This window comes from Plecotus auritus (genome assembly GCF_963455305.1).
Source record: "Plecotus auritus genome assembly, chromosome: 8".
Lineage (NCBI taxonomy): Eukaryota > Metazoa > Chordata > Mammalia > Chiroptera > Vespertilionidae > Plecotus > Plecotus auritus.
Window position 1 is genome coordinate 135,935,252 of NC_137782.1, and position 27,178 is coordinate 135,962,429.

General features: G+C 46.7%; 1 protein-coding gene across 4 annotated transcripts; it reads right to left on the reverse strand.

Moving 5' to 3' along the window:
* Positions 1-295: 295 nt before the first annotated feature.
* CEP68 (centrosomal protein 68) lies at positions 296-27,161 on the reverse strand (the record flags this gene model as incomplete). Of its 4 annotated transcripts, XM_080684445.1 has the most annotated exons (8): positions 26,997-27,161; positions 16,883-17,272; positions 13,564-15,090; positions 12,014-12,136; positions 8,581-8,677; positions 4,762-4,934; positions 3,626-3,693; positions 334-2,563 (listed from the first exon to the last, which is right to left on the reverse strand). In XM_080684445.1, exons 2-7 carry the CDS (start codon positions 17,228-17,230, stop codon positions 3,670-3,672), a joined length of 2,292 nt encoding a protein of 763 aa, XP_080540571.1. In that variant the 5' UTR covers positions 17,231-17,272; positions 26,997-27,161. The 4 variants fall into 4 exon arrangements, with proteins under 4 accessions (XP_080540570.1, XP_080540571.1, XP_080540572.1 ...); XM_080684444.1 differs by having other exon boundaries at positions 296-3,693; XM_080684446.1 differs by lacking the exon at positions 12,014-12,136 and having other exon boundaries at positions 334-3,693; positions 26,997-27,111.
* Between the last annotated feature and the right edge of the window lie 17 nt (positions 27,162-27,178).

The window sequence follows — 27,178 nt, forward strand, 5'->3', positions numbered from 1 at the left end:
TAATTGAAAACATGAACGCTAGATGGGAATAAGTGAGAGAAATATATTTATTTCTGTGTAATTTTGCACATGTGAAAACTTTGTTAAATAGGACCTTAAAGATTCTAGGGTTTGTTTTTATTGTGGGAAACAGTCTTTTGCTAACACTGGCATTTTAAGGTAATAGAAATCAAAGGCTGTTTTCCTGGTGGTTGAAGGTAGCCGCCAAAATATTCTTTACTTAGGGGCTTGGGATGTGGTTGTTGGCAACACATTTTATGGTGGGGTCTTGAATTCAATGATAAAATTTAAATTAAAAACAAGCCAAAAACTAAAGGTTTTTATTTTTATTTTCACTAAACAGGCAATTGAAATACATGGTAAAAAAATAAGTGGTAAGATTATTGTAAAATGAAATGGACAGAATATTCCATTTAATTTTCCTTCTATGAGAATTTCACAATAAAATCATAGTTTTACTTTGTATTATAGATGTGCTTGTTGGATCTATTCATCCTCACATAAGGCATCTGAACTCAAATTATCAAATTGTTATTTGGGTGAAGATTTTAAAAATGCTTCAAAAGGTTTTTTTTGCTTTACAATACGGTATAAAGGGGGAAATAATTCAGAAACTATCTTCTAAAGTAGATCAAAGATACAAATGTTAGTGTGACACCATGCACTTCAGTTTTATACAGCAAGTTGTTCAAACTGTCAGCTTATTCTTGGTGAGTTGGCAGAACATTATATGAATTTATTTTAAGATGTAAGCATATTTACATAGTTTTGAAAATTTTAGTGTTCTTTCCCCCATGACAGTCAAGACTGGAGTGGAGTGTACCTAAGCAAGATGTTTCAGCATGCTCCATTGTTTGCTTTTATGAGCATGCCAATAAAAGCAGTCTTGAAAAAAAAAAAAATCCCATTCCTACCCCCTTTTCAAGTACACACATTTCAAGCTACTATGGGCTTTTATCTAGTCATTTGTTGAACTATAAATTATAAGTGGCTACCATGAATTAGCTTATGTAAGAGTAAGCTAAATCTAAGCAGTGCAGTCTCTGGGAAATCCTTGGAGAATGACAGCTATTCTGGTCTAAGCAGTAACTTCCTATTCTTTGACCTTGGATTGAAATTTCCTTTAGCATACATAACATGTTGCCTTTGCAACATATTTTTACATCAACCCTTCTTTATGTTCCCATTTAAGCTTCAAAACAGCCCTGTGTTGTTGACATTGTATTTGATTTGCGGATGAGCTCAGCCTCGGAGCTGCAACAGGAACCTATGCCTTGAAACTAGTAATACAGTTCTTAGTACTGCCACTTCCCTGTGGAATTAACTTTTACTAATTTAAAGGGACTACTAGGAAATTTTCCTACAGGTAAATTTGGGATTTCATAATCACACTTATGCCACCATAGGCCACTATTGTCCTTAAGGCTAATGTGTACCACTGCGCACTGGCCAGCCAGGCCACTTGAACTGTAACCCAGCCATTTTAGCTCATGGAAATGTTGCTGGCATCCTCCTAGGCTGAAACAATTTCAGCTTCAATTTTAAGGGAGGTCTTCAACTTTTTATAGCACTGCTGAAGATGTAATTAGCCACTGTGTTGATATTACTCAGTGGCATTCTCAGCTAGGTCTAGAATGAGCACCCTTCTGTCACACTTTATTTCAAAGGAGATGAACAAAAACGTTCTTGAGTTCATCTCTAGGTAAATTAGTACTTTCTTGGGAAACAGTACTTTGAAATAAAGTACCCTGAAGATTTCTATCATTACAATTATTAGGTTGAGTCGGAATAGAATGGCATATGCAGCATTCAATTACTGTAACTCTAGCCAGTTTGTTTCTAGAGGGTTGTCATCTTCAATTTTTTTCCCCTGACCTATAGACTTATTTTCATGCCTATCAAATAGTACTAGTAAGTAACTGGGTTGAACTCCTAATGGCTACCCTGTAACATACTCAGTAGAAAGTAGTGTAAAGGCATATGCCATTTTATAGCCACATCAAAGGGAAGGTGACATATAATATAAAAACAGAGGCTATTAGACATGTGCCTTTTTAACCAGTTCTAGGCTATTAAAATTTATGTATGGAATCAAGATTAATATGGAGAATCCTAATACAGGCAGAATCCTTCATACATGGTTTAATTCTGATCATGCCCTTAAGCTAAGCATTACGGTAAATCATACCATAGTAGCAGCAGGCACTTGAAATACTGATTTTTATATAGCTACTATTGAAATTTTATATCATTTCCCAGTGACTATGCAGTCTGAAATTTTAAAGCAGGAAAAGTTACATTTATAATAGGACTTTAGTTCATATGGATGTGGGTGAGATGGCGTTGAAGGTTATGTGGCTCAGCCCCCAAAACTAAAGTCCTAAATTTCTTTTAAAGAAAGCAATTTGGTATTAAATGTTTTGTTCTGAGGGGTATCAATCAGAAGTTTGCTTGTGAGAGTAACTGTTCTATCATCATCTTCTTTTGATTCAAGATGACTTGTTCATTCTTTACAAACTTAAAAAAGATCTTCCTTTTTAAAGCACCTTCCTCAAATGAGAATCTGGAAGGAGTTTGAAAAAAAGATCTTTAAGTGCTTATCTTATATATTTAAGTATGAAGAACCCTTTGCTTAAATCTTAGCCCACTATAATACTAAAATTATATGGGGGGGAAGTGTACTTACTTCATTCCACGTTAATTCACAGCCCAATAGAAACTGATTTTGTTTTTGCATTATCTGTGGTTACCGGCAATGGATGATTACTTTGCTTTAAAAGCTACAGAATCGGTGTTTTAAATGGTTGATCTGTAGATTTAATTCTATCAAGGTGTACTTGCATGTCAACTCCCAAGCAACAAAAAAATTCCTTTTCCCCCTTCATTATTTACGACCTTAGTTTCTATAGTTAACCAGGCTATATGATCCTATCCATGCCCTTCCCTTCCCTGACCTTGGACTACTCTTCCACAGGAGAGTAGGAATGGAGGGGAGCATCCTCCTAGAGGTACCCTTAAGATAGCTCATTAGTTCATAGCCTTGCTGAAGCTCAATGGCAATTCCCAATGTCCCCAACACACTGTCCTTTAAGGTATTTGTTAGGGAGGCAGATGGAGCCCTAAGCCCTGAAGATGACAAAAGGTCTAATCCCCAAAGTAATTTGTAGAGGAATCTTCTATGAATTTGGAGAGCTAAAGTCTCTTCTAAAGTCTTCTAAGTGGGACTTACAAACCTAAGCTTAATTTTATGAAAAGACCCAAGTTCTGACCGACGAACCCATCTTGTATGCCTGAGAGTACTGAGTATTTGGTACCTTATTTCTCATACCAGCCTTCTTTAAATGATCTCAGTGCGTGGACTAGTTTTAGAGCTCTGTCTGCTCTTTTCAACTGGGCAGAGGGGAATAAAGACCTATAAGACTATTAACATTATTTTATCAAAAGACTGCAAAGCCACATGCTCTTTGCAGAGAAGCACCAAAGGAACACCTTAGTTTGGAAGTATTGGTTTTAAATAAAAATAGTAATTCAATAGCCCCTTATCTCTGGGAAGAGAAAGGCATTTTAAAGCTAGTACATTAGGTTTAAGTTTCCCCTTTGACTATCAGTGTTAAATGGCTCTTACTTTCTTCCTGAAAGTTTCCCACCAGCCAGGTTTTGGGAGACAGATTACATCTCTGCCTGAGAAGATCCCTGAAAGAGAAAGAGAAGCATTTGTTACAAGCAGAATGCTGCAGAGGGGGAAATACAACAAACATTTTAGAACCAAAACGACTTGCTCAATTTCTGATACAAATACATGGACTCCTTGCTCTTGACATACCTGGATTTTATCCTTTACCTTATTTTGTCAGATCTAATCTGGGAAATCTGAGTTAGGCACCACATTTTGATTGGAGAGGCAATTTCAGAGATAGTATGGTCCAGTTGTCCCAAAGTGGGTACCAACTCCCTACACTCTCTCAGCCCGTCTCTCCTATCATTCAGTTGGACCTTTCCAGAGATCAGAAGAAAGTTGTACTATTAAGTTTCCAGGCATGTTACCCCCAACTATCCCCTCCTAGCCTTTTGTGGGAAAGGGAGGTGTGGGGAGTTATCAGTAACTGGGTCTATAGGCACTGAGTGCCGTCAGTAGTTATTTGGAGAAAGAGTATAAAATGAGTTGGGTGAGAAGAGCAAGTAGGTATAGATAAGTTCTGCTGCTGTTGCCTTTGGGTGCTGGTGAAGGGACTGCCATAGAAATGGGAGCATGGCATCCTAGTTCTCAGCAGGCAGCATGGGTAAAACAGTAATGTAAAACACAGCTGTGAGCCTTTGTCCTCATAGGAAGACTCCCCCCCGCCTGCCCGCCCTTGCTTCTTCCTGGCAATGGTAGCATCTCCTCTTCTAGCATCTCATTTAAAAAAAAAAAGTTGTTTTTTTTTTTTTCCCTCACTCAAGGACATGTTTCCATTGAAATTTTTTAGAAGGAAGAGAGAGAATGTAAGAGAGATGCATCAGTTAGTTGCCTCCTGCACGTGCCTCAATTGGGAATGAACCTGCAACCTTGGGTATGTGCCCTGACTGGGAATTGAATCCACCATCTTTTGGTGTATGGGAGGATGCTCCAACCAACTAAGCTACACCGGCCAGGGAAACATCTTATTTAATAGCTCTTGGCTCAAGTTTCTAAGAAACAAGCAAATGTCAGAGCAGGAGCTCTGTACCCTAATCCAGCACTGGGGTCTGAGGAGAGACGTTCTCTTGGGTTATTCTACTTACCAGGCTCATCCCAGTCACATCAGCACTACTGTGTGCCACTGGTGTGTCTTCAGGGATGAGAGTGCAACCAGCCAGCATGTCCACAGAAGCTAAGATTGTGTCATACAGGTGATCTGCGTGGCTCTCCAGCTCGCTGGGCTGCTTTGAGATCCTCCTGAGGACATCCTTTAACACTAACAAAACAATTAGACCAAAAAAATAATGCAAGTTATTTTCAAAAGAACATACAAGGGTGTAGCATTTTACACAATAGTTTCAGAATGTCCACTCTTAACAGTGACTCTCCAGGAAATACTACTGCACTGGTGGATCTTTTAATTTATGATTAAAGCGAGGCAAGAATTTCTCTGGCTCCACTTTGGAATTACATAATTCATAAAAAAGCAGACATGGTTCTGTGGTGACTGGTATTATCTGACTTTTAGAGATAAGACTCAGGGCACACCCAGATCATGTGGAGCAAAGGCTTAAATGAAAAAACAAGCCAGGATTAGAGCTCCTGGTCTTACTACCAGGCCCTATTAGCTTCTGTTGGCTGGGGGACTGTCATTTAGCTTGTGCACGGGTAGCCTGGTAACATTTGGGGATCCCCGTGAACCCCTTTTTGTGAGTTCTAGAATAGATTTCAAAAGAAAATATCTAAAAGCAGGCAAAGACAAGATGGTTAGCCAGGCCGGCATTGCTCAGTGGTTGAGCGTTGACCTATGAATGTCATGGTTCAATGGCACATGCCCGGGTTGCAGGCTCAATTCCCAGTGTAGGGTGTGCAAGGAGGCAGCCAATCAATGATTCTCTCATCATTGATGTTTCTATCTCTTTCCCTCCCTTCACCTCTGAAATCAATAAAAATATATATTTAAAAAAAGGATAGTAAGGCCAAGATTCCCTCCTATACACCAAGTGTTCATTTGAGAAGGGGATGGGCTAGGTTCAGAGTGCATCCCATACAGCAAGCTTGTTTTTTTCTTAAAAGCTTTATTTCCTTTGTTAAAACAGAAAGGCTGCTCTAGTTTCCTGTGCTTTTATCAGCTGTGTTAACACTCTCCCTAGTTTCCTGCCTCAGCTGCAACATCTGCCAGCAGTGGAAGGGAAAGGGGAAGCTGTGTATCTGCATAGGATGCTGACGGGTGGGCAGAAGTACAGGCTGGCTGTGTTGAGATCAGCTCCAAGGGAGCCATATCAGTGCACAGTCATCAGGGCAAAGTGCTGTCCTGACAACTCATGAGAGCTGTGAGGGCAAGGCCTGGCAGAGGAATGCAGCCAGGGTGCACAGTACAGCTCACCTGTGAAGGGTACCTGGGATGGGCTCTCCCCTCCACGTCCACCAGACCTTTGCCCAGTCTCCTGTGTGCTATCAGTGGAGTTCAGAGGACCTTTATATTTTTGAACTTCTATTTTAGAATGTTAAGAGAGTTTGGTTGGAGTCAAGTAAAAGAAAAGCTGGGAATAGGAATGAAATATTTCCCAGTGAGATCTTACGTTTTAACTAGAGGCCCGATGCACGAAATTCGTGCAAGAGTAGGCCTTCCTCTGGCACCCGGGACCCAGGCTTCCCTTGCAGCCCCGGCTTCGTCTGGAAGGATGTCCGGTCTAATTAGCATATTACGCTTTTATTATTATAGATTTTATAGTGGCCTGTTTCAGCTTGATGCCAGTAGGTTCCAGCCATTTGATCCAGTGTAATAAAGAGTTTGTTGAGATAGGACTGTAATGAAAACCTGCCAGATTTCTGTGGAGAGGCCTTTGGCAGGAGGCTGAGATTGGGACATTTTGAGGGGGAGTTCATCTGGCTTCCCATCCCCAAAGTTATGCTGTGGCAGAGGCTGGGGAGGAGTGTCTGTGCTTGAACTCTTACTGTGTGCCCTGGAGCAGCGGTCTCCAACCTTTCAGACCTCACAGACCACCAGTGGTCCGCGGACCACCCGTTGGCAACCGCTGCTCTGGAGAACACCTAGCTGGAAAAACCCTGTGAATATCAAGGGGAACTTGTGATTTCCACAGAGCAGTCAGGTCCCTGGGTGTGCCAAACAGGATGGGGAGGGGCAGCGTGTCAATCTGAAAAAGCCCGGATACACAGAGCCTGAAAACTATAGAAACCCCAAAAGCCTCTTATTTTGACAGTAAATACCTCTAGACTCCTTTAAGAGAAAGGCAAAGTGGGATATTTTTATTACAAATTAAGCACTGAGTTTTCTGAATTGTTTTTTAAATGAAGGTCAAAGAACCTGTGGCCTTTAAGAGGCCCATTGTTAGATGTGGTCTCTGGGAAGAGTTTCCTGTAATTGAGCTCCTTCCCTTCCTGCTCAGGCCCCTGCCTGCACCTCCACATACTGACAGCAGCATAGGAGCCAGCATATACTAGTAGGGGCTGGAGCCAGGCTGCCATTCCTTGTGTGACCAAGGCAAATTCATTACTCCACTGAGATGACAATAATAATAGTATCCATCTCACAGGGCTGTGATTAAATGGAAAAAAAAAGTGAACTGCTTCAGCAGTGTCTGGCACACAATGTTCAGTAAAGTGCTGGTGTGATTACAGGTAGTAAAGGAGCTTGGCATACTCAATTTCTGCCCCAATCAAAACCAAAAAACCCTAGTACAAGAGAATACCAGAAGAGCCAAAACAAGTGCCTCCCAAGGGCTGGGGATTGCAAAGGTCTCATGTCACTGGATAAGCACTTAACCCTTGGAAATCCCTGCAGTGTCTCCATGGCTCCTTCAGTTCTCAACCCTGGTGATTTTTCTTCCCAGGGGACATTTGGCAATGCTGGAGATATGTTAGGTTGTCATAACTGGGGAGGGGTGCTATTGGCATCTAATGGGTGGAGGACAGAAATGCTGCTAAACAGCTTACCATGCACAGGACACCACTCTCAGAGAAGTATGTGGCCCAAAATATTGGTAGTGCTGAGGTTGAGAGAAACTGTGCTATACCACCTCTTAATATGCACCTGCCCACTACTTCGGGTCAGGAAAGGGCAGCCACAATGCCTCTCAAGCCCGCAGGTCCTGCCCAGCTTTGCTTATACTATTTGCTTCTAGCATAAACACCATCTCCAAATCTGAGGCACAATACAGATGGCTTTTTAAGCACTTGGATATTGAGTCTCATAGGAAACTAGGGGCTGCTTTTAGGGACCCATCACTTCATTGCTTTAACCTAGCATTCTCCTACCTCATCCTCCATATCACATCCACCTCCAGCAAGGGTAACACCATCATAAATCCTTGCCCCATGAATGTTTTACTGTACTCGTTTGTGATTTTCACATTTTCCTATCTTGGAAATCCACCCTACAAAACAGGCTTGAGCTTAGTTTGTGCACCACCGTCCGCCCTGTCCCCTCTCTCAGTCCACTTCTTCAGTCTATTCCCTCAGAACAGATTGTCTGCTCTTGAATCCTGAAAGAAATTCTTCCTGAAAGCAGATAACCAGCGAGGGGTTTCACCTGCACTGGGAAAGGAGAGAGGAAGCCCTAAGGGCTCCCCATTGTGAACACCCTAGCCAAAAAACCAAGGACAGCTGGATTAAAATCAGCATTCCCACCCAGGACACCAGGAAAAGATGAAAGCAGAAGCAAGAGTGTTGTTGCTCTTACAAGCTTGACATGACATCTACTTGGCTTACCTTTGTGACTGCCTGCCACATGGTGGTGTCGCAGGGGCAGTGATGATGTGAGGGGCTGGCAGTCATGGGAATCCAAGGCAATGGGTGCATGTGGGAGGGGTTTCGGCATTACTGGCTCCTTACCAGTGAGTATGTGGGGCCCTGGACTGCTGCTGACAGGCTGGCTAAATTCAAAGCCTCAAGCATCTCACCTGGGGTGTTATCCAACAGGCACTGAAGAAGAATCTCCCCTTCCTGTAAGACATTCTCCGCCAGGGATTGATGTTCATCTATGTCTTTCTTAAATTGCTTAAAGTATATCAGAAAAAAAAAAAGCTTCGTTACTCTCATTTTATAAGTTATTCAAAATGATCCCTTGTAGGGTAGCTTGATTTCCCTCTAACCTGTAATGTAAACCCACTGATCTTCAGGACTCTCCAAGTAAACAGTGTAAAGTTGAACCACCTCTTTGGAGCCCAAGGTAAATACAGAGGCAATCTTTTTTTTCTGTTTAAAGTTTGACAAGAGTTTTCCCCCTTGGTGGAGCCTGGCTTATCAATGGCGTGGAGTCAGAGCTTCCTTTTTGTGCCACACCTCATAGGGTAGGTTTTCTTTATATTCACAGGCAATGGGATTCTTAAAAAGTCCTCTATTCTAATGGAACTGGCAAGTAAGAGCCATAAGAGATGCTGTTAACGTGACCACGGACTGCTGCCTCCCATATCCTCCCTTAATGTCCTGTTCTGTGTGGACTTTAGGCCTTGGGAAGGCATCAAGGAAGCTGAGTCTCCAAAGGAGCTCATCTGTTTCCCCCTCACAGGTACCACACCTTGTCTTCGATTGTTGAAGCACCTGTAGCCCCTAGGTGTAAGAGTCAAATCCATGACCACTTTTAGTATAGGGTGCAGAACGTGTTTCACATTCTGGTTATAATTTTCCTCTTGGATTTACTATATTCCTATCTTCAGCCCTAATATCTATGCTTATTATTTTATTCTTTAGTACTCTCAATAGTCTATATGCTGCCACAAACCCACTGCTATTAAGACAAATAATGTGAAATAGAGTCCAGTTAAAATATTTGAATACACTAAAGGCCCAGCGCACGAAATTGGTGCGTGGGTACAGTCCCTAGGCCTGGCTTGCGATCAGGGCCATCTTCCCCAGCTGCCCGCAGCTGGCCCCGTCCCCTGCCGCCACCCATCCCCGGTTCCCCGATCACCATTGGGTGATCAGTGCCTGATGGCCGGGGGAAGGGACCGAGAGGTTGGCTGTTCCCGCCTGCTTGCCAGCCCCGCCCCTGCCATGGGTGGCCATCATGCAATCAGAGCCTGCCAGCCGGGGAAAGAGACCAAGAGGTGGTCAGTGTGCCTCACAGTGACTGGTCCAGCAGTCGTTCTGCCGTTAGGGTCAATTTGCATATTACCCTTTCATTATATAGGATAGAGGCCTGGTGCATGGGTGGGAGCTGGCTGGCCTGCCCTGAAGGGGACCCTGGATCGGGATGGGGGGTGGTCCTTGCTGGGGGGTGGGGCCGGCCTGGGTGAGGGGCTGTGGGCAGTTTGCAGGCCAGCCAAACCCCCGGCTTTGTCAGGAAGGACAGCCGGTCTATCCAGTCTAATTAGCATATTACCCTTTTATTAGTATAGATCAGGGGTCCTCAAACTACGGCCCGCCGAGGACATTTATCTGGCCCGCCGGGTGCCGCTGCCTGTCCTGCTTAGCAGCTGACTCGTCCTGGGCCCGCAGTGCGCATAGCAATTTGTTCATAGTTTTTTTTTAAACTATAGTCCGGCCCTCCAATGGTCTGAGGGACAGTGAAATGGCCCCCTGTTTAAAAGGTTTGAGGACCCCTGGTATAGATACCCACACTCATGCTTATATTAGGTAGGTAACATGGGTCAGAGTAGCTTGTACATGGGGAAGCGGTTGACGGAGTGGTCTCACAGTTAGTTGTGTGTGTGACACAAGGGCTAGGCTTCACTGACCTGCAGGAATAACTCCCAGCTCAGATCTTAGCTCTACCCACAAAGCAAGAATGTTGCTCTGGTTGGCCTGGAAGTTGATGCACTGGACTGAATGAGGGATACAATAGAGGGAATGGAGTTGTTTCACTTGGCACCTACTCTGATGGGGGTGGGGCTGAGGCACTCTGGAAAGGCCACCCAGGTAAGTCTAACAAGGATAGTTTCCTCTTCCCACAATGATACTGCCCTTGGGCCTCTGAGAGGTGGGCCCAGCACATGGAGGACCCTCATACTCAGCTTTGCTTAGTGCAGTGGTCGGCAAACTCATTAGTCAACAGAGCGGCAAACCGCGTGTTCTGAATTGGATGATAAATTATACAGTTACCCGAAACATAACATTAACCTTGACTGACCAACCCATGACTTCTGGCATGTCTGGTTGGCCAAATCTTTATAACCTCTAATGAAGGAGCAGGGGTGTTTGTGGTCTCAGACTGATGCTAGTCTAGAAAGGGTTTTTCTCACGAGCCGCAGTTTGCCGACCACTGGCTTAGTGTATTCTAGGCAAGGAGCTCTACATAGCAGGAAATAGCATTCCCACTAATGTAGAGCAGCTGGCCCACCCAGATGAGACTCCTCCCTTAAATTTTACTTGGCCCCAAGTTGGAAAATAAAGGCCCTCCATCCTGCCTGGGTGTGGTGGGAGCTCTAGGCTCAGCCCAGGCTGGTGTGGCCCTGGCTCAGGAAATCATGACCTCTTTTGCTGAAAGCAGTCGGTCAGGTTATAATGTGGGAGAAATGCTAAGAACTGTCCCAGAAAAACCCTTTCTAGACTAGCATCAGGCTGAGACCACAAACACCCCTGCTCCTTCATTAGAGGCTATAAAGATTTGGCCAACCAGACATGCCAGAAGTCATGGGTAGGTCAGTCAAGGTTAATGTTATGTTTCGGGTAACTGTATAATTTATCATCCAATTCAGAACACTGAGGATGAAGGGGAGCCTATTGATAATTATGCCAGAACAGCAGGCACAAACTCACCTAAATATTTTGATCCAAAGTTGTACTCAGAACCACCATTAAAGAGATTTTTAAAATTAAAAAACCAACCTCAGTTTTTTTAGAGAGGCAAAACTCCCCAAAACACTGAGATGCAAATAGAGCTATATCTGTATAAATACCATCAAAATGCCCCGGGAATGTTCTGGAGTCAGTACAACTTCAGCTTAAACACTTAAGTATCAGTCAGTGCTGTCCAAAAGATCTGTGGTGATGGAAACGTTTTACCTGCACTGCAGCCCCTAGATGAATGTCTGACTGAACCCTCGGAATGTGGCTATTGCAACTGAGAAATTTGGATTTTTAATTTTAAATGGCCATATGTGCCTAGAGACTCCATAACAGTACAGATATGTATGCTTCTCAATCCCTGAGATATTTGGAAAATTACATTGGAAATCACCCTTAAGTATTTTTGATTCAGGATAAATGCATTTTCTCCAAACTCTATTTGGCTTAGGAAATAACTGTTATATTTTAGTTTTTTGGCATTAAGAATTTGAAAAAGACCTATGATTAGTTTTCAGGTAAAAGTCAACTGAGCCACAACATACAGAGCATGCTATTTAAGCTTTTACTTTGTAGTCAAGTGACTTAGCCCCCTCTCATGAGTATTACCCGGTAAAGCTGCAGAGAAGACTTGAGACCCGTAAGGCTGGACTTTGGTGGAGTCCAGTGGTCGGTAACATCTGCTATGTTATACAGCCAGTGGATGAGCTCGTCTAGCTGACAGCAAAATGTCTGTGTGGACAAATAAAAGACACATGCTGTTTACATTTTCAAAAGGCTAAAAATATCCAGGGGATTCTGAGATGGACTGTGCACCAGTCCAGAGCATTCCTTCACTTGAGGCTTTCGTCTCTTGTCCTCCCCTGCCTGTCCGCACGCCATGACTCCAGACCTCTGCCAGGGCAACAGGAATAGCCCACCTTGGTTCTGTCTCCCTCAGCCTGATATGACACAAAAATGACAGACTCAGAAAGGCCAGCCCTGCATGGGAACAGAGCAGAGGTGAGGGCAGGGATGGGAAACAGCACAGAAGAGGTATGCCTGCCACAGAAACCTGTTCCTGGCTCAGCACCACTAACTATCGGACTGTTCCTGGGGAAAATGTGGCCTTAAATGACTGGTCATGACTCACCTGAATGTTTGGTTGACAACTGCCAATGCACGCCCGTTCTGCTTCCACGCTGCTCAGGAAGTAGGGCCCCTAGAATCCTGCCAGCTACTCAGCCTGGGGAGGCTGTGAGCCAAGCACTTTACCTCATCATTTATCTTTTATCACGAAGGAGAATACATGCTAACATTTCTCCTACCTGCTTTACAGTACAGATGAAATCATGCATGGGACATCTTGAGCAGGTTATTGCCCAACGCCAGTGCTAGGAACCATCCCATGGGTACACAGCCCTCTGGCTGGCCACCCTGTTGCAGTGCAGATGTGGGTATCTATGTGCTCACCTGGGGCTCTCCATGGGACTCTTCCCCAATGCGTGCAGAGAGCCACATTTCTGAACATACCTGTGTCAGGACTACGCAAATGCCACCCTCCTTCAACACGAATTAGTTCATTTAATCCACACAACACCCTGAAGTGTCACATCTTATTTTCGAAAAGCAAACTCAAGAGATTGAGCTGAATTCCAAAGACAGCAGTGCCATGATTCAAATTCAGATCAGCCTGACGCTGACAACCCTGTTCCCTGTAATATTCATTATATCTCGATATTCTTGGGTGGTCCATGAGAGGTTCAGTGGCAAGCAGTTGAGGAAACGATATATCTAATAGCCCCGAACTCTGCAGTTACACCACTTATTAAGTTGAAGCTCCGAGAAGGCCTGCAGTCAAGAGAGCACTTGTGCAGAGTTCCTCTTGCTCTTCAAGGTCAAGAGCCTTGGGAAGCAGCTTGGGGTAGTAGTCAAGATCTCAGGCTCCAGCCCTTGCTAACTGTAACTGGGCAGGTTGCCTAACCCTTCGCTGCCATTTTCTCTGAAAAATGAGAACAACAGTCCTTACTGGGTAGCGAGTTGTGAGGATTAAATAGGATAAGGTACAATACAGTGCCTGGCACATGAAGTGTGCTCAATGTTACTAAGTTTTGTTATTAAATCAGTGGGCAGGGGAAAGAAATGAGACACCTTTACACAAGCCTCTTAATGTTGTTTACCTTCACACAGTGCATGAGTGATTCTTTTCCCTGCTCTCGTCCTCTTCTGGGAGGCTGCCCTTTACGGTCTGGGTCCGAGAATGTCTGCCGGTCCAAAATAACTGGTAAGGAGGAGTGTGTTCTCAGAGGTCCACAGGAGACCCCCAGTGCCTGGCTGCTCACCAGACTGCCATCCCCTGCAGAGTCTCTTGCATGGAGAAAGGAGCGGAGCAAACAGTGGTTCTGCTCCTCAAGACCCTCAGGCCCTCTGGGGACAGCCCCAGAGGGAAGCTGGCTTTGGCTGGAATCCGATGGGAAGGAAGTGGGCCCATCACTGTTCGACACATCCAGGGAGCTCTGCCCTTCAGCAGCTCCAGTGGGCAGGGTCACCAAAGTGGGAACAGAACCTAGATATGAAACCAAGCTAGAAACCTGCGTCAGCCGAGTGGGCAGGGCAAGATACTCGTCGTCACTTTCCAAGTCCTCTTCTGGTTTCCATCCAGACTCCATGCAGGCAGGGCGCTGGATACCTTGGCCAGCCCCCTTCTCTCTTTCTGGCCCGGATGAGGGCCATCCTCTGTCCCATGCCCTCAGTTGGGGAGGGCCCACCTCAAGATGCTTGCCCACGGTCCGCCAGTCCTTCACACCCCTCAGGGCTGGCTCTTTCCTTTCCCAAATAGCGTCCTTGCTGCCTGCAGCCCTGGGAGTAGATGTGAGCTGGCTACAAGATGCCAGCCCCACGCTGCCCTGCTCCTGGGGTACTCCAGAGTGCCACCGTTTAAAGCTTGGCTCTCTGGGCCCAGAGAATGGCAGGGCACTGGCATCCGCTGGTGGGCAACTGTGGGAGACATTAGTGGGTGACTTTAGAGTGCTTGCTGGGGAGACAGAAAAACTATCCAGGTCTACACCTGAATCCTGTAGGACAGGGTCAGCCAGCACGTGGCTTTCAAGATGCCTTGGGAGCCGAGGCCTGGGCCTAAGTGGGTAAGTATAGTCCAGCAGGTCTTCATACTCTTTATTCGGGTTCCACAGGGGGGAGTGGCGGTCAGGGGAAGGCGGCAGGGAATCTGGTAGCACGCAGGCCCAGTACTCGGCTTGGAAGGATAGATGCCTCCTGCGCAACCCAGGAGCATCACCCCCAGAGGACACAGGCTGTGGAGACCACTGGAGCTGAGGCCCTGGTCCCACCATGGAGGGGGCCGACTGGGGGCCAACCAGCTCCAGGGAGGAGGAGACCTTGGCAAGGGAGCAACTTTGAGGCTCTGCCTTCTCTTGGTGTCCTTGGGAACTGCTGCCAGGGGATGAGGCAGAGACACTGCAGCTGCAAAACCGAGCAGTGGCACCTGGGCTCACCATGGACCTCCACTTTGACGAGAAAGGGAAACCTGAGATGTGAGGCTGTTGGCTGAGGGCCAGCACCCGCGGTGACTCCACGGGGGATGGGTCATCTTCGGTATCAGCATCATGTCCTGAGCAAAGGGCTGTGGCTCTGGGAGCAGTTGTAGTCTGAGGTAGCTCCTCTGAGGCAGAAAGCCTGGTGTCCTCCATCTGCAATGAGAAGAGGGAAGAAAAGGTGATAAGTAAGCTACATTTCTTTTTTTTTAAACATAGATGTATCATAGTTTTATTTCTTTTTAAAAATATATATATATTTAATTGAGAGAGAGGGACAGAGAGATAGAAACATGGATGAGAGAAGAACATCACCGATGGGCCGCCTCCTGCACATCCGTACTGGAGATCGAGCCCGCAACCCAGGCATGTGCCCTGACCAGGACCTGAACCTACGACCTCCAGGTTCCTCGGTTGATGCTCAACCACTGAACCATGCCAGCTGGGCTACATTTCTTTCTTAGATGATTAATCAGGAGTTTTCTTAGGGGAGCCCAGATGACATTCAGGAGAGGTCTTGACATGAGTCTGCTACCCAATGCAAGAATCAGATAGAGTGCTGCTAGTGGCAGCATGAGACTCTTCCCCAAACTGATCCCACCCTCGGTCCTTTTCAAGAGTTCTTCCTCCACAGACACTCTGCCTGTGAGAACTCGAGCGCTTTAGCATGCAGAAGCTGGAACACACTGCCTAGCCTTTCAGAAAAGGATAGATGAAGCCTCAGTCATTCTGTCACTGACAGGAGACACATCCAAACCCGCTCAGCTCAGCTCATATGCCAGTGGTAATGAACACTGACAAAATGATCATTCATCTCAGCCTCTTTACTCTGAATTTTTTATCTGCTTAACGAAGAACTTGCCCTGAGGGAGGCCGACAGCACAGTAGTTACAGCCATGGGCTTTGGAACAGATAGACCTGGTGCCAATCCCTAACTGCCACCTTTCAGATGTATAACTTTGAGCCTTGCTTCCCACACCTATAAAGTGGGGATAGTAATAGCACCACTTCCTCAGGACATGAGGATTATATGAGCTCATGTATGAAAAGCACAGGGTGAGAGCTCAACACACAATAGGAGTTACAATAAGCAACAGACTCACATCATGAAATAGCCCAGTTGGCTTATGTCCTGCCTCACTGAATCTCTGACTCACAGGTTCCCTGAGCCTCCCACCGCCCTGGCTCCCAGGCAGGTGGGCCCAGCTTCTGTTTTCTCCCACAGTCATGCTCAGAGACTCCTCGCAGGGTGAGGCTCCATAGGGGCAGCATGCAACAGCCAAGGCCATAATGACACTGAAGAGATCAAAGTCATTCCCATGAAAGGGCTTGGCAAGCAGAGCATAATAGGATGTCAGAGCTGGGAGGGACAGGTCACACAGGTCACCTTCCAATTATACTGAGGGCCTGAAAGATTCGGTGATTTGCCTGAGGTCACAGAGGCAGGCAGGACTCCCTGCTCCATGTGATTCCCACTAGGCAAGACTGCCTTGCACTCAGGGAGGCGCAAAACAATTTTCCTTGCCCAGCAACAGTGCTGCCCACCACAGGGCAGCTTTGTGAGGTTTCCTGGGTTCCAAGGACATACAGTCTCAAAGCCCTCAGGAGACCACAGCTCTGGGCCCTCCTTCCTCAAGTCTCCTCAGGGCCCCCCTGAGGCCTTCGGATCACCAAGTCAGAAACAGGACAGGGTTCCCCCATTGAGAGCATTCCTGGCCCACCCCTCTGGGTAATTAGTCTCTTAAGGAACAGGAGATGCTGTGGACAGAATCCCCTGCTGGCCCCAAGGCCCAATTCTCCGGATGAACCTGTATAACAGAAATCACCACACCCAGACTCCCCCAATGCCCCACCTTGTACAGGGACTGGGAAAGCATGTAAAATGGTGACAAAATGCTGGAACACACTCCCAAAAGATAGCATTAGGCAAATGTACAGTGCCACTGACCTTAGTAGCTACCTGGCTTCCCACAGAATGCAGATCTCCTGTCCCCACACCGGCAGGAGGAAGCAGGCAACTGAGAGCAGGCTGAGATGCACCAGCTAATGGCTCCCTGCTGGTGTTGCTGGCCTGTGACTGGCAGGCTCCAGAGGGGCAGCAGACAGGGGCAGGTAGGCCCTCTGTCCCCCACACAGGGGAGGCAGGCCCTCCCTCAGCTTCCAGGCGTGGTGGCTGCTCCCCACTCACAGGCCCTGGGGTGTCCACCTCCTGCTCTCTGCAGCTCCACCGCCCACAGGACGGGGCCTTTGTGTCCAGGGATGCCTCCACCCCTGCCTTTTCTTCTCCCAGGGCCATTGATGTGTCTCTAGGTCCAGATTCCCTGAAGCCTTCAGCTGCCTATAAAGTGGGAAAGGGAGACAAAAAGATAAATTCTCTACATCTGTGTCCAGGCAACCTTGCTTTTTAATGATTAAGAAAAAGTTTTTATTTTTGGCCAAAGGAAAACAAACAATCAAATGATGGCTAATTCCTTAGAGAAGAACAGAGGCCCAGGTTTAGCGTTTCCTTGGCCCCAAACCCTTCCGAAGGAAGGCAGGAACACACATTTTGTCCTCTACTTTTATGTGGCCTGTGCCAGCCCCAGCATTAAGCCCCAGGAGGGTCACTGCAGGTCCAAATCAGTCAAGGCTTAGTCCTCACTGAAGTCACCTTTTCGTCCGTGTCCCTTCAGCCCAGCTCCACTGGGTAAGAGGCCTGGCCTGTGCCAGCCCAGCTGTGGATCTGTTGTTGAAATGCCCCTGTCAGCAGGTGGCTCTGGCTTGGCACTGACCGCTCTGCTCTGCAGAGCAAGTCAGGGCACACCCAGGCCTCGGCTGAACCCGGGGGGGGGGGGGTGCTCCCACAGTGCCCACTCTGCCCTGCAGAGAAGGCAGGACCCTCTCAAAGCAGAAACCATGTGGGGCAGGTTGTGAAAAGAGAGATACACAAGGCAGCAGGCCTCCAAGGAGGGAAGAAGGAACACATAGGAGGCGGATCTGAAAATAGGTCTGTTGCTATAAGAGCCTTGGGAGCAGAAGGAGACGCCCTCAGACTAGTGTATAGGCAAGGGCTGCTGCTGGGAGCACAACTATGGAAGGATTTCGAAGGGGAACAAGGGATCCTCGAGCACCCAGGATTTCAGCAGCTGCCTGAAGTACAGTGGGCCAACCCCAAAGCTAAAACTTGGACACAAATAGCCTTGTTTCCTCAGAGACCAGGAGGTGAGAGATAGCAAGCAGGTGGGAAGTCTGAGAAAGTGGAGGAAGCTGTGTATGTGGGCTTACCCTGCTCAGCTCACACACCAGGAAACACAACTATGTGAGGTCAGCTATCCCGAGACCATCCATATAGGAGGGTCCTGCCCTGCCTGCCTGCCTGGGCACTTGAGGCTCTGAGCCACTTCAGAGGCCACCCTAGGGAAGAGCACACACTTCACATGTACTCCCGTTTACTTCTCACAACCACCATATGTGGCATAAACTAATCAGGAAAACTATTCTTTTGGGCAATTTCAATATATGGCTGAAAAATAAAATGTATCCCTCCGCTCTTGTCCCTGTTCCTCCCTAAAATGAGCCAGTGCATGCAGGGTACCACAACAATGCCTGACACAGTGTCAGCTAATGCCACCACTATCGAGGGGGCTGTGTGTGACACAGAATCAGTGTAACAAGTTACAAGGAACAAAGTCCAAGAGAAGGAGAAAAAGCAACCTATTTTTCATATAAATCAAGCAAAATACTTACTATTAGATAATTCCACAAAACAAAACAGGCAAACAGTCTCATTAATTTTGTGTATCATCTTCTGATGCATATGCAGACAAACACAAAAATCTATTTCATCATTCTCCTGTTTGTTTTTTTTACATAAAAATAGCAAAATGTATGGCATGCTTTTCTTTCCTTTCAAACAAAATCTCTTAAGAGAGTATTCCTTAGCCTTACACAGAACTTCCTCGTTCTTTGTATCACTGCCCAGTACTATATTCCATTGTAAGACTGCACACTAGTTAATTTCACCAGTCTCTTACTAGTGGACATTTGGGTTATTTCCAATCTTTTGCTATTACAAACTGCTGCGGTGAATGACCACGAACACACATCACTGGCACGCATGCTAGCACCCCCACAGCATAAATAGCCAGAAGTAGAACTGCTGAGGCCAACGGTACCTGCATTCATACTTCTGGCATATGCTGCCAAGTGCCCTCTATGGGATGGCATCAATTTATACTCCCACCAGCAGCATGCGAGGGTGCCAGTTTTCCATGGGAAGCAGGTCCTCCTATTCTCATTTCACAGACGGGGAAACCAAGGCTCAGAGAGATTCCACTCTAGAACTGTGTGACTCCAGAACCTAAGCTCTTTATGAACCAATGAGGGAACAAGTCACAAAGCAGAGGCACACAACGTAGAAGAGGGAAGAGACTCGTAGAGGGACAGAGATGAGTGACCAAGTCCTGCCGAGACAGATTTTCATGGAGCCACATCCTCACCTTGTGGCTATTTAAGAAACTGCACATGAAGAGGTTTACAGGCAAATTGTTCTCACAATGATGGCAACAGACTGACTCCATGAGCAGGAAAAATCAGGGTGATGGCTGAACCTGGCCCCTGGCCCCTAGTTTCTACTTCTTGCTCCATTCCTAAACTCCCTTACTGGCTGGTGTTGGACCCTGATAGGTGGCAGCTAATCTCCCTTTCACGCCCTGACTTCCCCCCTCCACTAAAGGGTGTGGTTTTGAGACGGGGCTGGATTAAGAAGATGCTGGGCAAGAGAAGGGTGCAAACGAATGACCTCTGTCTTTGTTTTGATGTTTTGTTTTTTGTCTTGTCTGGATTCCAAAACAGAAAGTGTCCATTTATCCCTGGGGGGTTGTGATTTAGAATTATAAGCTATTCAGGAGACACCTCTAGGTCAGTGGTCGGCAAACTGCGGCTCGCGAGCCACATGCGGCTCTTTGGCCCCTTGAGTGTGGCTCTTCCACAAAATACCACGTGCGGGCGCACACGTACAGTGCGATTGAAACTTCGTGGCCCATGCGCAGAAGTCGGTTTTCGGCTCTCAAAAGAAATTTCAATCATTGTACTGTTGATATTTGGCTCTGAGACTAATGAGTTTGCCGACCACTGCTCTAGGTAATTTTCAAGTATACACACAAACCTGAACTAGGTTAACAGTGTCGCCAGAGGCCTTTTAGCAACCAGGTAAGGAGGTCTGAAATTCAAAGACTTTCATGGAAATGGTACTTCTGAAAAGACAGATTATAGGTGGTTATTTTCTCATCTGGATAAGCAGTCCCTTCATAATCTCACTTATTAATCTGTCTGACAAATCCTTTTTTCCCTGTGCTACACAAGTTTATTATGAGAACTAACACAGATATATATAAAAGAATAAAAAGAAGCCCATGAGAGTTCATTCAAAATCTGTAATAATAAAAGGGTAATATGCTAATTAGACCGAATGAAGCCTGGGTCCCAGGTGCCAGAGGGAAGCTGGTGTTGGCAGCCAGGGGAAGGAAGGCCTACTCTAGCACGAATTTCGTGCATTGGGCCTCTAGTTGTATATAAGATGCTACAGAATATAGAGAAGCGAGAAAGTCACCTGGGTAGAGATAATGAGGGAAAACTCCTTGAAGTAATGACCGCTGAAGGCAGACCATTTTAAAAATATCAATCATGTCGAAGAAAACAGTGGCCTAGCAAATGCCCAGTTTTGGATTTCTAGGGCTTGACCCTATCTGCACTTGACAGGTGGGCATCTGTAATATTGCACAAAGGTCCAGCCCTCATTTACAGATTCTAGATTTTACACATCATCCTTTCTGACCATCTGGGTTTGAGAGTGGAGGTGTGGGATCTGCTTGGACCCTTCCAATGAGAGACAGTTTACTCCTTTTCAAAGCACCCAATCATCTATGCTCAGTCTGATAAAAATGACTTGCTGGGCTGGACCAACACTGTCCCTGGTTAGTAGCTTTAAACAACCTGGTATTCTATGTGGGGGTTCCCTGCTCTTAGCTCACACATTTTACAGTGCTCCTGGGGGCTAGCAGCTTCGTAGTGGGCAGAGGCCTTAGTTGGCCTCCTAATGGAAGCACCAGTAGGTTGCATTGAGTGACTGGAGACCTCAGAGCACAGACAATGAACAATGAATTCAACCCTCCCATCTGAGAATGGTCTGTATACACCATATCTGCCAAACCAAGAGACAAGCCACACAAGCTTCAGGATATTCTGGGGACCACCTGCACTTTGCTGTTAAAATTCTCCACTAGTATCCAGGACTTGCAGAGGCCATATGACCTACCAGATATAATTAGGAGTGATGTAGGCTGGCTTGGCTTACTCCTACCCTACAGTAAAAATATGCTCACACATCACGTATGTGGTAACACTAACTCCATGAGCCTGGACATCTGACCCTTCCTGGTGTCTGGTGCATCACCCTTGTGCAGTCCAGCTGCCAGGGCTTCCTCCCACTTGCTCCTATCCTGGATGGAGAAAGGAGAACTGTGAACTGGGGGTGTGTGTGCGTGGCGGGGGGGGGGTGTGAAGGGTGTGTGTGTGGAAGGATGCTGTTCCTCTCTTCGCTAAACCACTCAAATATGCAAATGATCAGCTAGGGAGAAATCCTCCTCTGATCAGAAAAGGACTTTCCCAGGATTCTTTAAATCATGTGCTCCCTTTGAAACAATCTGATTTATACCAACTTTTTCTGGGAAGGGCCGTCATTGTACCTGAGCATGCAGACAGCCACCTGTACCAGCAAGGGCAAGGTGTTTCTTGACATAGCAAGCCCTACCAGTTCAGGGGCCAAAACCCCAACACTCCTTGTTGTTTTCACAGGAGGCCACAGGTATATGTGGCAAATGCCATGCACACAAAGGGGCAGAATCTGACCAGAGAAGCAGACAAAGAGGCTCTCAGTACTGCTCTTTCTCACAGAACATGAAACTGCCCACAAGGAAAGGGGGAGGGGAGGAGTAGAACCCAGTGCTGTAGGTTGCTGGAAGGCTTCTGGGAACTCGATTAATGGGAAAAAGGAGCTTAAAGGCAGAAGCTCATCTATGTGTGGGAGGCAGCATGAAAGGGGGTAAAGACATATGTGGAGGAGGCCAACAAAAGGGGCAGTCACAAGAGGCCCAGGCCTGCCTCAGAGCAGGGTGGATGCCAGCAACACTGTGGCTAGAGGTTTGAGAAAGGGAGGCCAATGGCCAGGGCAACTGCCGTTCCACCTGCTCCTTCCCTGGCTGTAGAAGCCCTGAAGCCCCTTAGTCCTCCACACTGGTCCCGTTTTCCCTGTAAGGCAGGTCACCATGAGTGCTGGGTCCCCTTCTTTGCAGGTGGAAGTAAAGCAAAGTGAAAAGGAATACCAGGCTTAAACTTGCAGAGGGGGAGATATGACTCCAATGGGCTGATGCCATCCTCAGGATCCTTGGGCACCAGAATGCCCCTTCTCCCCACCCCCCAATCCCACCCCCAGCAAGGGCTGCTTCCCCACCTTTTGCTCCTCTGGGCCCTAGGAGGAGCCATTTGGTCCTTCTAGATCAGGGGTGGGCAAACTTTTTGACTCGAGGGCCACAATGGGTTCTTAAACTGGACCGGAGGGCCGGAACAAAAGCATGGATGGAGTGTTTGTGTGAACTAATATAAATTCAAAGTAAACATCATTACATAAAAGGGTACGGTCTTATTTATTTTTTTAATTTCAATAGTTTTATTCATCTCAAACATTTTAACAAGAAGAATGTAAACACTAATTATTATAATTTGAAACTTCTAAAAATGGAGGAATCATAGCACAATAACATACCTTATATTGAAGATGGCAAAGGCAAAATAAAATTGCCTAACAAAGGAAAGGTACAAAAGCCTTTCAAATTAAACTTAAATATAATAAAATAATTTAAAACTAAAACAAATAGAAAAGAACAAAATGTGTAAACAGTAAATTAAACATTTTCTTTAGTGCAACTTCCAAATTATGCCTGGGACGTAGATGTAGATGGCAATGTAGACTGGGTTGAAAGGTTTTTGGTCTTTAAAACATCAACTTCAGTGGGAACAGTGTTGTTGGTCTCCTTTTTAGCTAATGCTCTGATACTGTGCTCTCCAGGGGCGTGTCTCCCTACATCACCACGATAATGTGTCTATGCATTCCCAGGGTGATGTCGGGGGACGTCCGCGGGCATTACAAGGAGCCTCTGGAAGATTGAGAGGTTGTTCCTTCTACTGAATGGGCGGATATAAATCCGCCCACTCAGAAGAAGGAGCTGCGGCTGTGTTTCCCGACGTTGCCATGTTAACACTGCTGCTGGTGAAGGAACAGAGGGGAGAGCAAGAGAACCCTCCGCTCTTTCGGCTCCGCGGGCCGGATAGAACAGCCGAACGGGCCGGATCCGGCCCGCGGGCCATAGTTTGCCCACGGCTGTTCTAGATCAATGTGGTGCGAAGGCTGTTGCCAGGCCGCTCTCCATCCTCCCTTTCTCTCTCTTTCTCTCACCTACCCACTCACCAGCTGGCTGGTTGATTGGGACCACCAGAGAGCCTCACAGCAGGCCAATCTTCTAACTTGTCGTGGGAGGTCTTTGGGTGACCTTTAAAGAGACGCAACTGCCACATCTACAAGGAACTGAGGACTGAGCTCCTAGCCACCCCTCTCCTCAACCCCAAGCTCTCCTTAGCAGTCAGCAGACTGTTCCCATCCCACGAAGCTCAAAGTGTGAGGATGATGAGGACTGAATGTGTCAATCAACTGTACCCTCTGTTCCCACCAAAGAGCGAGGCAGAAAAACAGCTTTTCTAGAACAAAAAAATTGCTCCTACTGTCCCAGGAAGCTGGCCCTGGACCAATTCCATAAGCCACTGCTTTTACTGTACTGACAGTTTGCTGTGAGCCCACTGGGCTACACAAATGAAGACTGATAAGAATCTTGCTGAATTTCTCAAGAGAGGCTATGAAGAATGTTACTCAGGTACCAAAACCAAAGGGTCCTATTAGAGAACCCATGAGACAAGAATTCTCTGGTCTCAGTAAGAGAAGCAGCTGCTTCATTGAGCAGCCAGTTGGTTTTTACTTTATAGTTAATGGAAAAACTGATTTTTAAAAAACATTTCCTCTTTGCTTTGGCTGCTAAGAAGCTCAGGACCAGATCTGTAGTCCCACCGAAGCAAAATATATAGGACAAAGAGGCAGTCATTTTTTGTACTGATCTTACCCAACTTCTCTGAACTGTTAAAAACAGAATAACAGGGGGAAGCTCCTAAATCCAAGACTTCATCCCAATACCGTAAGAAAACAAAACCTGTTTATCAGTATTTCTAAAAAGCAAATGCAGATACTTTTATTAGTATCTTTCTATTCAAAGTGTGTATGTAGTCCACAGACTAGCAGCATCTACATCACTGTAGAGCTTGTTGGAAATATAGATTCTCAGGCCCCACCCCATACACTTGGAATCAGAATCTGTACTTGAGCAAGATGTCCAGATGACTGGTAAGCAAAATGTTTTAGAACCACCAGGTTAGAAAGCCCATTTTTGCACTGTGAAGCAGAACTATAAGGGGTTTATGCACATTCACTGAGTGCCTATCTTATGCTGGGCACACAGAAGAAAATTGATGGCCCCGTCCTTAATATCTTTCCAATAGGACACTAGAAAAAGCTCACATCTTGTGGCAGGTTTTTAATGGCTAATTATAGAATGTCACAGCTGGATGCGAGTCCCCAGAAAGAACAGCATTCCCTAGAAAGGATTCAAGATTCTCTGTGGCTTCAGTAAAAGCAGAATCAGAGATTGGAATTTTCCTATGACAGTTACAAGTAGTGGTTTTGTTTTGGAAACTCCAAATAATTTAAGAGAAACTGGTGTGCAAAGGGAACCTACAGCTGGGAGGAAATGTATAACTTAGCCTGTTTCCTGCAGCCAGAAAGTGGTACAGGAAAACCTGGAAGTGAGGCAATCTCCCCTAGGGGTTACATCTGCAACCTCTAGGTCTGGCAACTAGGTCTAGAACCAACAGAAAGATTTCTTCCACTTTTCACGTTTATGAACAACTTTCAAGACAGGAACCAGTTTCTTCATGAGAACAGATTTGTTATAAGGGGAGAAGCGACCCCAGGCTCTGCCTCTCTCTGGCTGAACTAACCAACCATCCTAAAGATTTCCTGTCAACTACCCCAGGACCGAACTCCTCTGCTCATTTTGAGTAAGAAGCCACATTACCATAACACTTGCCAAAATATTATTTGGCACTTCAATCTCTAGTGGGTGGCAAGACTAAAAGCATAAAGAGCTAATTTCTATGGAATAGAGGCATACCTTGAGACATCGTGGGTTCAGTTCCAGACAACGGCAATAAAATGAGTATGGCAATAAAATGAATTATAACATTTTTGCTTTAAGGGTCTTGCCTTCCATTTGTATAAAATGCAACATGTGTGCAACACAATAAAATGAAGTTTGCTTGTATGCACTTTTACTGAGGGAGGTTGGGGTGGGATCTGAAAAGGTTTAAGGGATTTTTTAAAATCAAGAAACACATAGGACAAACGCAGACAGGTCCTAAAGGGTCAAAAACAATGCAGATATTTAGTATTAGTGAATCTGTTCAAGTATCTGTTTATTTTTATAACAACTGCTAACAGCTACTGAACATTTCTGGTATGCCAAGGACTATGCTAAGCACATTCTGTCAATTACTTAATCCTCATGGAACGCATGGAGTAGCTCCCATTTTACAGATGAGGAAACTGAGACATACAGAAATTTAATCACTTGTCTAGAGTTAGTAACATGGAAGAGCTAAAGTCTGATTTGACTTGAGTGCCAGAGCTCAAGGTCTCCCTACCCTGTAAGAATAATTGGTCCAACAAGTTAACGCAAGTACAGTTTTTTGTTTTGTAAATTTTTGGGCCATGCTGCTGACTTTTTGATTTCTTTTGGCTCCCTTCGGTCAGAGTGACTTCTATGTTCCAAGCATTGTGCTAGGGGCTGGGGAAACCACACAACAGCAACAGAAGGTAGCCTACAGGAGGGAGTGATCATTAGTTGTGGGGAGGGGGAAGAGCTTTAAAAAGCATTCCCAAAGAGGTGAAACTGAGTTCTTTGCTCTTTACTGTACTGAGTGACCCAGAATTGATTGACCCAAGTGAAGGAAGAAACAGATGAGAAGTTGTGACCTCTACTTCTTTTAACCAAGCCCTAGTAGACCCTTGATTTCTAACATCACACACTTTGTCAAGCATTTTAACAACATTCTTCACACTAGATCTAGGAACTGTTAGGGTTCTTACCAACGCTAGCTATCTTCGGACTACCTCCCCCCACTCCCCAGTGAATTCCCCGTGAGGTTCAATGTGCTCTGGCAGGTTTCCGCTCATTTTTACGTACCAACAATACACCGAACTCAACCGAGTAATCCTAAAGGGCCTGAAATAGGCTTTGGACAATGTGCCCCTGGGCTGCATACAGCAGTTCCAGCGATGGCAGTTGGAAAGGGTGGCCTTCCAGGCATGAGTGAGATATCTTGCGTTTTCCCCTTGGCAGCCGTGAACAGCTGCATACAAGGCGAGCATCATTCGTCTTCATCTTTCCAGTGGGAATGGCCCTGAGCTGGTGAGCCTGGGTCGGAGTCCCTTATACTCCGGGGCACCTGGACCTCGGCGTGGGCGCAGGGTAAACAGCACAATCCTGGGGCGAAGCCCTGAGGGAAAGTGAGTTCCCGGGAGGCAGAGGCCCACCAGCAGCGCGGCTGCGAGTTCGCTTGGCCACGCGCGCCCCACCCCCCGCCGCGCTCAGGCTTTCCCAGTCCCGGCCTCCCGCCTCCGCGCCCCGACCCCTGGCCGCGACCCGCACCCGCCGTTCCGTCCGCAAAATGGAGGCGAAGGCACGAGGCGCCCCTGCGCCCAGAAAGCTTTCGTGCCCTTCCAAGTGGGGGACGCGAGGCCCAGCAGCCCGCACAGACCCGGAGAGACCGCAGGGCACAGGGGGCCGGGCCGCGCGGGAGGGGACTACCTGGGCCGCCGCCTCCAGACCCGCGAATTCCCGACACCCGCGCCGGGCACCACCTACCGCGCCTCGGACGCTTCGGACGCCCCAAGCAGGCCTGCGGCAGTGCCCGCGGCCCCAGCAGCCCCATACGGCAGCCCCGAGGCTGGGGTCCAGGTGCAAACCGCTGCCCTCGCGCGGGAGCCCAAACGCTTGGGGCGGGACCGGGTGCCGGACACGCCCTTCGCACCCCTCCCGCCTCCGGG